The following is an 11827-nucleotide window of genomic DNA, read 5'->3' on the forward strand; positions in this document are numbered from 1 at the left end:
CATTTGTTGAGTAAACCTGATAAGGGAAGCATTGAGCAACACTAACGTGATCTTGCTACCTATGAAAGTTGGCGCAAGAAAGATTTGTGTGTGCGCTTTATAATGTTGAGCAGCATGCACAATGACTTGATTGGTGAATTTGAGCAGTATACAACTCCACAAGACATGTGGAAAGCTCTAAAGCTAAGATATGGAGGGACATCGGCCACTAGACTGCGTGGCTTAACAATGAAATTTGATTCATATAAGATGCGCTCTGAACATATGATGAGGCAGCATCTTAGGGTGATGTCCTCCATGATTCGAGAGCTCAAATTAGCTGGAAACAATCTTACTGACGAACAACAAGTCTAGGCAATGATTCGTTCACTACCAAGTTCATAGGAGATGTTGTGTCAAAACTTGACACATAATGAGAACATTAAAACATTTGATGATGTGGCTTGTCACTTGGAACTTGAAGCTGAGCGCCTTGAAGCAGCCAAGCCGATTAGTTTTGTGCACATGGCTGAGACAAGCTCGTGTAAGGCATCTAGGTCTAAATGCAAGCAACCTAATTATGCTCCTAAACAAGAGAGACCTAATGGGCCACCGCCTAAGAAGGCTAAGTTTGCCAAGCGCAATACTAGAGGAAAGTGTGCAAAGAAGGACAAGTCTAAGTTGACTTGTTATAATTGCGGAAAGAAAGGACATTTTGCTCGTGATTGCATTAAGCCAAAAAAGACTCAGTAGCAATAGCACATGTAGCTAGAGATAGAGTGAGATTTGTAGAGTACCACTGGATTCCTGTTGGGAGTAGAGACATCAAGGTGGGAAATGGAGCTAGCGTGGAGATACTTGGAATTGGTACCAACAAGCTAGAGTTACGAGATGGTCACATTCTTTTAGTCCATGACGTATTGTATACTCCAGAGATCCGGAGGAACTTACTTTTCGTAGTTACTTTGTAAAGACTCGGTTTCCGGTTTATTTTTTAGAATAATTATGTTTTATTGCATTTGGGAACAGTTTATTATGGTCGTGGTTTTATTTCAAATGGTTTTATTTTTTTATTTTAAATTTTAAATTTTGGATATTGAATATTATAATAATGATAATTCAATTTTTTTGACTTCATATGATAATGCTTTTGAGAATTCAATTATATGGCATGCTAGGCTTGGCTATATAGGGCTAGAGAGGATGACTAGGTTCGCTAGAGAAGGCCTTATGGGCAATCTCGCTAAGGTCACTTTGTCCACATGTGAACATTGTCTAGTGGCATCTTTTCCATTGCAACTAATCCACTCTGATATATGTGGTCCAATGAATGTGAGGGCAAGGGATGGAGGTTTCTACTTCATCAAATTTATAGATGACTATATACGTTACGGTCATGTCTATTTGATTTCTCATAAGTCTGAGACTTTAGATTGCTTTAGATGATAGATGAGATTGGTTGAGAATCAATTAGACAAGAGCATTAAGGCTCTCAGAACTGATCGTGGGCGTGTGATGAAAAGGGAATTGCGAGGCAGTTAACAATGCCTATGGACCAACAAGAAACCTTACTTGAATAACTTGCGGCCATGGGGTTCAACATGTTATGTTCACAATACTTCTCATAGATATGAGAAGTTAGGGCCTAGAGGAAAGAAGTGTTTCTTTATAAGATATTCTGAGCAATCCAAAGGCTATGTGTTGATAGGTGAACAACTAGATGGAAGTGTGATTGAATTGGAGTCACGTGATGTTGATTTAATTGAAAGTGAATTCCCTAACAAAGGTGAGGTTGAAAATAATTTGACTCTTTATGAAATGATGGATCAAGAGGGAGGCGCCCAAAGTAGACAAGTAGAGGACAAGAAAGAAATTCCTGAAACTCCTAGAGACAGTGGGAGTGACTCACAACCTAGTGGGAGCACACCACTATAAGTTGATCCATAACAACGTCAGCCACGTAGAAGTAACTGTGGTAATGTTCCTCATCATCGTTTTGAGATTGAGGGGGAAGCTTTTATGATTGCTTCACAGGATGATGATAAGCCAAAAATTGTGCAAGGGGCTCTCTCATCTTTTGTTAATGATGAATAGATGAAAGCAATGAATGATGAAATGGAGTCTATGAGGACTAATCAGGTCTGGGATCTGGTAGACCTACCATTAGGGAAAAAAGCAATTGGGAACAAATGAGTTCTTAAAATAAAACACAAGGCGGATAGGTTGATAGAAAGGTATAAAGCTCGATTAGTGGCAAAAGGATACAATCAAAAGGAGGGTGTTGACTACGAGGAAACCTTTTCTCCGATTGTGAGGTTTGCCTCTGTCCGACTCATTCTTGCCATTGTTGAAAACTTGAATTTGGAATTATACCAAATGGACGTTAAGATAGCTTTTCTCAATGGAGAACTAGATGAAGAAATCTATATGGATCAACCTATTGGCTTTGTGACCAAAGATCAAGAGCACAAAGGGTGCGAATTTAAGCGATCCATATATGGTATAAAGCAGTCATTTAGACAGTGGTATCTAAGATTTCATCGAGCTGTTTTTATCGAATGGGTTTACGATGATCGAAGAAGATCACTATGTCTACTTAAAACGATCCAAGGGAAGTTTCATTGTTTTGTCATTGTATGTTGATGACATATTATTGACCAATTAATAACATGGAGATGATTATTGAGAGATGGATAATAGGGCCATGCCCATAGTGGATGAGTGGGAGATGTTAGAAATTGAAAAGAATATGGAAGGACACCTAAAGTGAGCATGTCCCTCTGTATACCTCAGGATAATTGTAACATCCAGGAGTTATGGAGTAATGGTTTGAACCGTTACTCTATCCCACTAATTCCACTATCCCACTCAATATTAATGGAGTGGTGTGTATATAAACACCAAGAGTGGTACCCATTGTATGGTGAACAAATTTTGCATTTCTCATAGTGTTTACAGAGTGTTGTGAGGCTCTTAGGTTGTGGGTTATGTTTGTATCACTCTAGTAGTGTGCAACATTGTCGAGAAACTTTTTTTGTTTGTGGGTTATACAAACTGGAATTCAGAACGTGTTTGAATAGCTGGTCTGCGAGGAGGCTAGCTCTAGAAAGCGTAGAACAATCTCAAAACTCCTGTATGATCGTCGGTTTAGGCCAAGAGAGGTATGCCAAAAAACAGATAGTTTATATTCCACTGCAAGTCTTTGTTTCTTACACTATCATTGGATTAAATTGCATTTGGTACAAAATCCCAATCCCATGTAAGAGGTCCTTTAACAATACTATTTCAACGTTTTGTTGCTACTTGTGATATGGTTGCCTTTTTGTTTATGATAATGTAATTTTATCTCTAAGGGGGTGTTTAGTTCACCACCTGGTTCAAATGAATGGTTGCCATTATCTTGACAATATTTATCAATCCTCAAATGATGTGATATGGTTACTATTATCTTGACAATACTTATCAATCTTCATATATTGACTTTCTCCATTCTAAGCAACCCAAGAATTTCTAGAACTTGTAAAAAGCTTATCACAAAGCATTTAAACAAATAGAAAATCAAGATTATAGAGAAATCTAAATGAGAGAGAGAGAGAGAGAGAGAGAGAGACAAGTACCTGGTTGAGCATCAGGTTGGGATTGATTTGGGTAGAGAGATAAAGTTAGATTAAAGAGGGGACTAGGTTAGGATTTGAAATTTCAAATTAGGACAATATTGTAATTAAAATTTATCGGCATGAATAATTTTGTCAATTGAAAAGATTATCTCATTTCCATAAATAGGTAAATATAAGATTACCATTATATAATAAGATAATGAGATCACTTTTTCTCAAAAAAAAAGAAAAAAAGTAAAGAGATTACTATAAATTAGGGTAATATGAGATTTTTGGTATTTTTTTTTTATACAGAGATTTTTGGTAATGTTATATTACAAATAAATGACCAAACAAAGTAATGTCGTAATGTCAGTAATGCGTTTCTCAAAAAGAAAAAACAAAGTATTACAGTAATGTGATGAACATTCTAAATGCAATGTTAAACATTTTAACATTGTAGTGATGTAATTTTATCTCTAAATGTAACGTGAAATGCAGATAGAACCCGATGATCCATATTTGCTCAAATCAGAATTCTTATCCTTTGTTGCTTGATTGACTTGTGACCTGCAGTTGATGTTGGGGAAACAACGATATCTCATCTACTTCTCGGCATACGGTCTGAAGTTGAATCACCAGTTCATAAGATAACGGCTACCCTTGGCTTTAATGATGAGTAAGCCAAAGAGCTTTTAAGTTCTGAACCTGGATTTGTGGATAATTGATACATTCATTTGATGTTTATTACCATACTTGTAATTCTATATTTTTTTGGAGATGGATCAATGATATTGTCTATTCTTTCTTTTGAAGTTGCAAGTTCTGTCATGGACATTTCCATTAGGACTTTCTCAGATTGCTTCCCTGTTGAGATTGCCTAGCTATATAAGTTGTTCTCCATACGGATACAATTTTTATTGAATGCCTAACATTTCCAATTTCCCAAATTGAGGATGCTTTTGCGTGAAACATTGTTAGGGGCATTTGATGGACTTTACCGGTTAGGTTGGTGTTATAAGTCTTATGACAATAACTTATTTTCTTGTTGTGTCACAGCTTTCTCGCTTGCCAGCAGTTTCATTAAGAAATGGGCTTTCCGTTGAGGGACAATGAAACGAGGATCTGAAACACTCTAGGCAAGCCTCACACTGGGTTTCCAAATCATTGCTTAGGATTACTTCACAAGGACCGCAATAGACATTGGTCTGCAATGAGCCCAAGTATAGGAGTCTGCACTTTGCAGCAATGTTTTATGGGGTCATATATTTTCAATTGAGCCTATTCACTTGATTATTTTCTAGCATATGCATGTTGTGATGCTAAAGGCGAAAAAAAGAATGTTTACAAGTTATTCAGTTATTCTCATACTTGGGCAGTTTTAACTGTCTCTACAATTGAGTGGTTTTCATCTTCCTTAACAATGTCCACATCACGTGCTAGTAATTGTGCCTTGCCCGCTTCTTCATCCCAGTCGATCCTTATGACAAAGACCAATATTAAAACCAAGCAAGCTACCATTCCCAACAAGAAACCAATCAACAGCCCACCAAGTCCAAGTGCGGCCTTGAAGGCTAAAACCACAGCCAAGGGTAAAGCTAGAAGGTAGAACCCACCAAGATTGGCATACATACCCAACCATGGCCTAGCTGTTCCCCGGACAATTCCTCCACATACTGCTAATGGAAAATTCACCACTTCCACCAAAGCCATTAGCAACATAATCTTCTTTACACATCTTATGGTCCCCTTATCATGGCTAAACAGAGGCCCCCATATTCCTCTGGCTGCTACTGTCACCACACCACCTATGCAACCGGCTACGATGCTCACTCCCAGAGACACATACGCCGACTGGTATGCAGGACCGGCATGGTTTGCGCCAAGCTCATTCGACACACGGGTGGATGCACACGTTGCCAATGATAACATCACAGAGTAAAGCAAGTAATCAAAGTTTAGCACAATTGCTAACACTCCAACAGCCTGCTCTGCATTCCCTAGCCTCCCTGTGAGCAAGACTAAAATCTCATAACACCACCATTCAAGGCAGGTGGTAAGGCAACAAGGCCCGCAGAGCTTGATCAACCTTAGCCAGTCACTAATGCTTTGTTCACACCACCCACCTTCCTTCCACCCTCTTTCTCTACTATTTTCCATAACAAACACATATAAGGCAAGTAGAATCACTACCATGAGATCAGTGATCCAAATTGCCATTGAAACTCCCTCAAGACCCTTAACTTTTGCAAGGAATATATTGATAGGAATGTGAACAGCTACAGCTAGAGCCGAGCTAAACATTATAGGAACAGTTATACTCTGTGAGCTCAAGTAGGCTTTGAGAGGACATAGAAATGAAGTGATTACCAAATCAGGAAGGAGATAGAAGAGATAGGTCTTTGCCACAACTGAAATGTCTTTTTGTTGGCCAAAATAAATGAGAATTTTATCAACGTTGAGCCACAAGAGAGTTATAGGTAGTGTGGTAAGTAGTAATAAGAAGATTGCCATGAGAAGGGTCTTGTGAAGGAGTTTAAAGTTTTTGGCTCCGTAAGCTTGACCACATATGGGTTCCATGGCGCCACAGAGGCCGTTCAAGACAGAGAAGCCTGTGACATTCGCAAACGTGAACCCAAGTGCACCTCCTGCCAATTTGAGCTCCCCAAGCCTGCCTAAAAACGCTGTTGTGATTGCTATCTTTGCAAACCATGTCAAATTCATTGCTACCAATGGAACAGCAATTCCCCTTTGCGCTTTTAGCTCCGAAAGCATAATCTTTGATAAGCTGGCTGGCCATTTTTGAGTTAGAGGTGGGGGAGATGAAGGTGTTTGAAAGGTTTTCTTACTTGGCTTCTCTTCAAGTTTTGTGGCAGTGGACATTATTGCTGAGCAAAGTGGCTTGGTGGGTTTGTTTCAGATATCTATTTTTCTTAGTGTAGATGAGAGAACTTGGGCTCTACTTAAGATAAGATTAATTATGTCGAGTGCATGAGTTTCGTGAGAATGTTGGCTTCTAATTGAGCAAATGGGTCAGCTTTTGTAACAGCCAATGAAGAAGGCGAGGGATTTGGTGGTGGATCTATACCATAGTGCGTGATGAGAATGCATGGGCGGGGCCATATATATATATATATGTCATGCTGAAAAAACTTCTCCAGAATCAAATCTCACAAGATTTTGGGGTCAGATTATTTGTTATTTTTCGTAATGAAAAGGATATTGAAAGAATGAAATCTTGTAGGAAAGTAACTGCTTAATCTATGAAATTGAAAACCTAGGACATTCCACACTGTTTTCTGATGCTTTCCATACACAAAAATGAAATAGAGAGAGAATGAGGAAGTAATGCTAAACATTTTGGTCTTTAACGCCCAAAACTACAAAAATTAATATTCCTTATTTTTATTCATTAAAAAAAAAAATTCCTTGTAAAGCAATGTCAAAAACTGGGTTTTTTCCCGTGTATTTTGTTGACAAGATTTGGTTGGTTGAAAATTGAGATTCAGATCTCTTCGTTGCCTTTCTTGGGAGTCTAGAGGTGCCTCATGTAAATTTTTGTCCATTGAATTTACTTTTCCTAGGGAACTCAAAGAGGCCGGGATTGTTTCTTATGTGAGCAGTCTGCACTCTGCATCATTATTTATAAGGATTTGGAGGGTTTGAGGTCGCGATTTGGTGTAGGGCAAAATCTGTAATTTATTTTTTATTACTAGCACCAAGTAAATGCATTGATGCACTTAAAATTAAACATAACTTTTATTATAAAAATATAATTAATCAAATTATTAAAAAAAAATAGCATGTAACACATGCATACTTATAAATATATTTAAAATTAAACACACTTTTTATCATAAAAATATAAACAATTAGTTAAATAATTTTTTAACAAAGTAAACGTAATTAGTCACATATTAAAATTCTTACCCAAATTTAATACTACTTATGATCAATTTTTTTTTTCTAATTTTTAATAAGATAAAATGTGTGGTGATCTTTGTTATGTGGTGATTTTTTTTTTTAGTATATGTGATTGGTTTTTTTTTTTCTTGTTAAATTTTATAGTTCATTAATATTAAATTTTTAGTATTTTGCACTCATTAACTCACTTGACACAAAAATTAAAAAACTTAAGTGGACACATAACACAAATTTAAGTGGATAATTATGGTGTGATCCCCACATAAATTTAGATACATGGTGTGGGGAGTAAAAGAACCCAAGTGAGCATATGGGCCATTGGGCTGCAACATAGAGGGCCGACCTACTCTAGGATTAAGCTCTATGATTTGGCCCATACGCCGAGAGTCCGGGGATACAGCCGAGGACGAGTTTTCTCCTCGGAAAAGCCCTAGAGAATTCAAAGTTTCATTATGAAGGTCAAAGCACAACTCTGGAAAGACCAGTGGTTAAAAGGGAACATCCTGAATCTTCTAGATGCACCAGTATTAAAGAAAATATCAAAGGTAAAGGCTGCCACCTCTGCATTAAAGGCTCTGCACCTACCTCCCTGGCCGCATTAATGGGGAGGTGACCCCTGAACAGTGAGGTAGAAACTTCTAGTCACTGTTCGAAATGTATCAGGGAAGGAAGTATAAAAGGGGGGTAAAGGCCAAAGAAAAGTGGGCGGTAGCTAAGAAAGAAATTGAGAAAGTGTAATCTTTAAGGAAGAAGTAGAAATAATAAAGAAGTAGTCCTCGGCTCGAGTCCGAGGAGATCCATTGCAATTATTGTTCGTTGTTTACTTGTGTTTATTTATAAAAGTTTGTTATCAAGCTCCCAGTACTTCTAATCTAGGTTTCAAGCCCACACTCTACAAATTTTTATTGTTTAAGGCTCATTGGGCCTGAGCCCGTGATCGTCTTTGGGTCCAGGTGCAATTGTGCACTTAGACATGGCACAAAGTTGGATTCTAATTTTAAATTCTAATTGAATTTCTTATGAGCTTTGCCTATTAATAAATGAGAAATGCTATGTCTACAATATTTTCACAACAAATCTTAAGTGCTAAATTGTTATTGGTTGTTATGGGTGGAAAAAAAGTAATTTAAATTTTGGATTCAAATTAGAACCAATAACAATTTACTACTTATGATTTTTTGTGAAATTGTTATGGACGTAGCACTTCTTATTAATATATACTAAACGCATAAATACATTTAAAATTAAATACAATTTTTATCATAAAAATATAAATAATTAGTCAAATTATTATTTTTAAATAGTAAACGTAATTAGTAACACATTAAAATTCTTACCTAAATTTAATACTACTTATGATCATTTTTTTTTCTAATTTTTAATAAGATAGAATGTGTGATAATTTTTGTTGTGTGGTAATTTTTATTGAGTATATGTGATTGGTTTTTGTTTTTTTGTTTTAAATTTTATAGTTTATTAATATCAGATTCTTAGTATTTTGTACTCATTAACTTCGTTGACACAAAGATTAAAAAACTTAAGTAGATATATGGCAAGAACTTAAATGGATAATTATGACGTGGTTCCCACATAAATTTAGACATATAGTGCTGTAAGTGCACAATTGCACCTGGTCCCAAGAACAGTTATGGGCTCAGGCCCAATGAGCCTTAAACAATATGAATTTGTAGAGTGTGGGCTTGAAACCCAGGTTAGAAGCATGTGAGGATTAAATGACAAACTAAAAATTGCAAGTAATTGGAAACTACAAGGAATATCGTAAATCAGCTTCCTCGGATGTAAACCGAGAGTTGTTCTTATATTATATCTTTCTCTTTGTTTCTTTTTCTTTTTAGGTTACAAAAAGTCCGTCCCCTTTTTCTGTCTTAGATTGCTCTTTAAATACTACTCTTTTGAATACTTTGTACACGTGTTGCCTCACCTCCCCCTTAGCCTAGATATTTCTTTTCTCAGTGCCTTTGAATAGTAACCAGAAGTTTCTCTTCCACTGTTCAGGTGTCAGTTCCCCATAAATGCGGCCAGGGTGGTAGGTGCAGGGTCTTTAATGTGGAGGTAGCATCCTTTATCTTTGACATTTCTTCAACACCGGTGCTTCTGGGGCGTTCTAGGGTTCACCCCTCTTAACCATTGGCCTTAACCGTGTCATCCCTTAATCTTTACTATGAAATCCCGGGTCCTCCGGTGTCAGTCTGAGGGGAAAAACGTCCTCGGCTGGATCTTCAGATTCTCGGCGTATGGGCCAACCCGTAGTACCAACAAACCCTAAACCCAAGAGCAGGTCGGCCCTCCTTAGCAAGACCCAACGGCCCATATTCTCATCAAGATCTTTTTACTCCCCACAAGTGCAAAATTAGATTCTAATTTCAAAATTTTAATTGAACTTTTTTTAAGCTTTGCCTCTACACACACGCGCATGCGCACACACACTAGTGTGTAGCACCATGCATATGCATGAGTATAATTAAAAATAATTACAATTATACGGTTCAAATTATACATTTTTTAGAAGATTTTTAAATTATACATGGTATTAGGTTACATTTTTTTTCAACCATAGATTTCTAAAATATGTAATAGTTTCTTATTATATATATATATATATGATTTAGAATTTAATTAGTTTTAGACTCTTCGATTTTTGAATATAATAATTCATTTGCCACAAAAATTAAAAACTTAGATGGACAAGTGACAAAAAATTATACTTGTTAGAAATAAAGTCTGATTGGAATGTGTAAACTTTGGGGAAAGAAAAGGTTACTTGGGATGTGTAAAGGGTGAAATGTATTAAGCCTATAGGGGAGATGTATATCCATAAGTGTACTCATTATTACAATCTTATCCCATAAACCCTAGAAGCATTCTAAGGTCCTATAAATATGTGGGATTACTTTACTGTAATTGTACACACATCTAGGAGAGATCAAAAGAATTTTACAACATATATTTCTTGTTTCTTTTACTTTGTTTTATATATTTCTATTATTTTACAACATCACTCTAATTGAAATTCAATTTAGAATCTAATTGAGATCCCATTTTGAAACCAACTTTTTTGAAGTTCATTTTTTTTTTCTGCATAATTTTTTAAAACTTAACATTTTCAAAAAGTTGAATGAATAAGTTATACTAAGAACTTTTATGTTATCATACCCCAATTCATCATTTGCTGATATTGTTTTCTTTGGGAGTGATACATAGTCTTATTCCTTAGGGTTTTAAAAAGCCTCATACCAATTAGAGTCCAAAGTAGAACATATATAAGGCATAAAACCTTCCCCTACCTAGGTGTTATGGGACTCATCCAACATTTGGTTCTCCCTCAACTCAACCCCTTAAGAGGTCTTTTGGTTTAATGGGTCCCCACAATAGGTGAAGGAGAACCAAATTAGTTGAGTCCCACATCACTAATTAGGTAGCTGGAGGTCTTGCACCTTATATGAAGGCCTTACATTCTAATTGGTATGAGATCCTTTATAAAACCTTGAGGGATGAAGTAATGCGTCACCCTCGGACAACATCATGCTCATGATGAGTTGGGGCATGACAACAAATAAGTTCTACCCCAACATATTTTATTGTCAGTCAAGAAGATGGAAAGATTTCTTTTTTAGGTAAATGATAATTTTCTTTTAAAAAAAAATGTGAGATTGAAAAAATGCATACGGATTCCTTCGATTATTGCTATACATCATGAACCCTTTTCAAAGGAAGAAGTAAATGGATATGGAATATATTTTGTTTTAGATTGTTATATAAGTATAGCATTATATTTTATGACCATGAGTATGGGATGCGATGGCCCAAATTGATATTATATTAGTAAAATATATGTTGTGCGGGTGTGTGTTGAGTCCTATGTCGGACACATATTAGGTTGATATGAGTTTTATAAACAATTACAAGAAATATGAATTGTGACTAAGTTAGTCTTTTTAGGGTATAGCGTAAATGTGACTAGCAATTTATAAACAATTATAAGAGTCCCAATTATGACTAAACTAGTTCTTTTATAGTACTTCTCTCCTCCGCTTTCCCTTATCTCTCTCTAGCTAAACATAGAGTTAAGGAATAACGTAAATGTAACTAATTTTTATCCTTGGACAGTTGAATGGAGCATTTCTTTGCTCGGGACCCTAGACAATTGCCTAGAAGTTGAACCGACCCTCAGGACTTCTAGCTGCCCACATGTCAATAACTATAAGATTCACACCTAGTTTGATACTTTGATCTGTTTATTCATCTTATAATTAAGAACAAAACAAAAAAGTTCTAAAACTTCCTTTCTATATTTCTTTGTCAACGAG

At 36.2% G+C, this 11827-nt stretch overlaps 1 protein-coding gene across 1 annotated transcript; it reads right to left on the reverse strand.

The window, feature by feature from the left end:
* Positions 1-4819: 4819 nt before the first annotated feature.
* On the reverse strand, positions 4820-6633 carry LOC142613889 (protein DETOXIFICATION 56). Its single transcript, XM_075786407.1, has one exon. The coding sequence runs from the start codon at positions 6456-6458 to the stop codon at positions 4941-4943; it is 1518 nt and encodes a 505-aa protein (XP_075642522.1). The 5' UTR covers positions 6459-6633; the 3' UTR covers positions 4820-4940.
* Between the last annotated feature and the right edge of the window lie 5194 nt (positions 6634-11827).

Source organism: Castanea sativa, chromosome 10 (assembly GCF_040712315.1).
Source record: "Castanea sativa cultivar Marrone di Chiusa Pesio chromosome 10, ASM4071231v1".
Taxonomy (NCBI): Eukaryota; Viridiplantae; Streptophyta; class Magnoliopsida; order Fagales; family Fagaceae; genus Castanea; species Castanea sativa.

Excerpts from the sequence above, each read along its gene's own strand:
- LOC142613889 (XM_075786407.1), bottom strand. The coding sequence starts at position 6,458 with ATGTCCACTGCCACAAAACTTGAAGAGAAGCCAAGTAAGAAAACCTTT.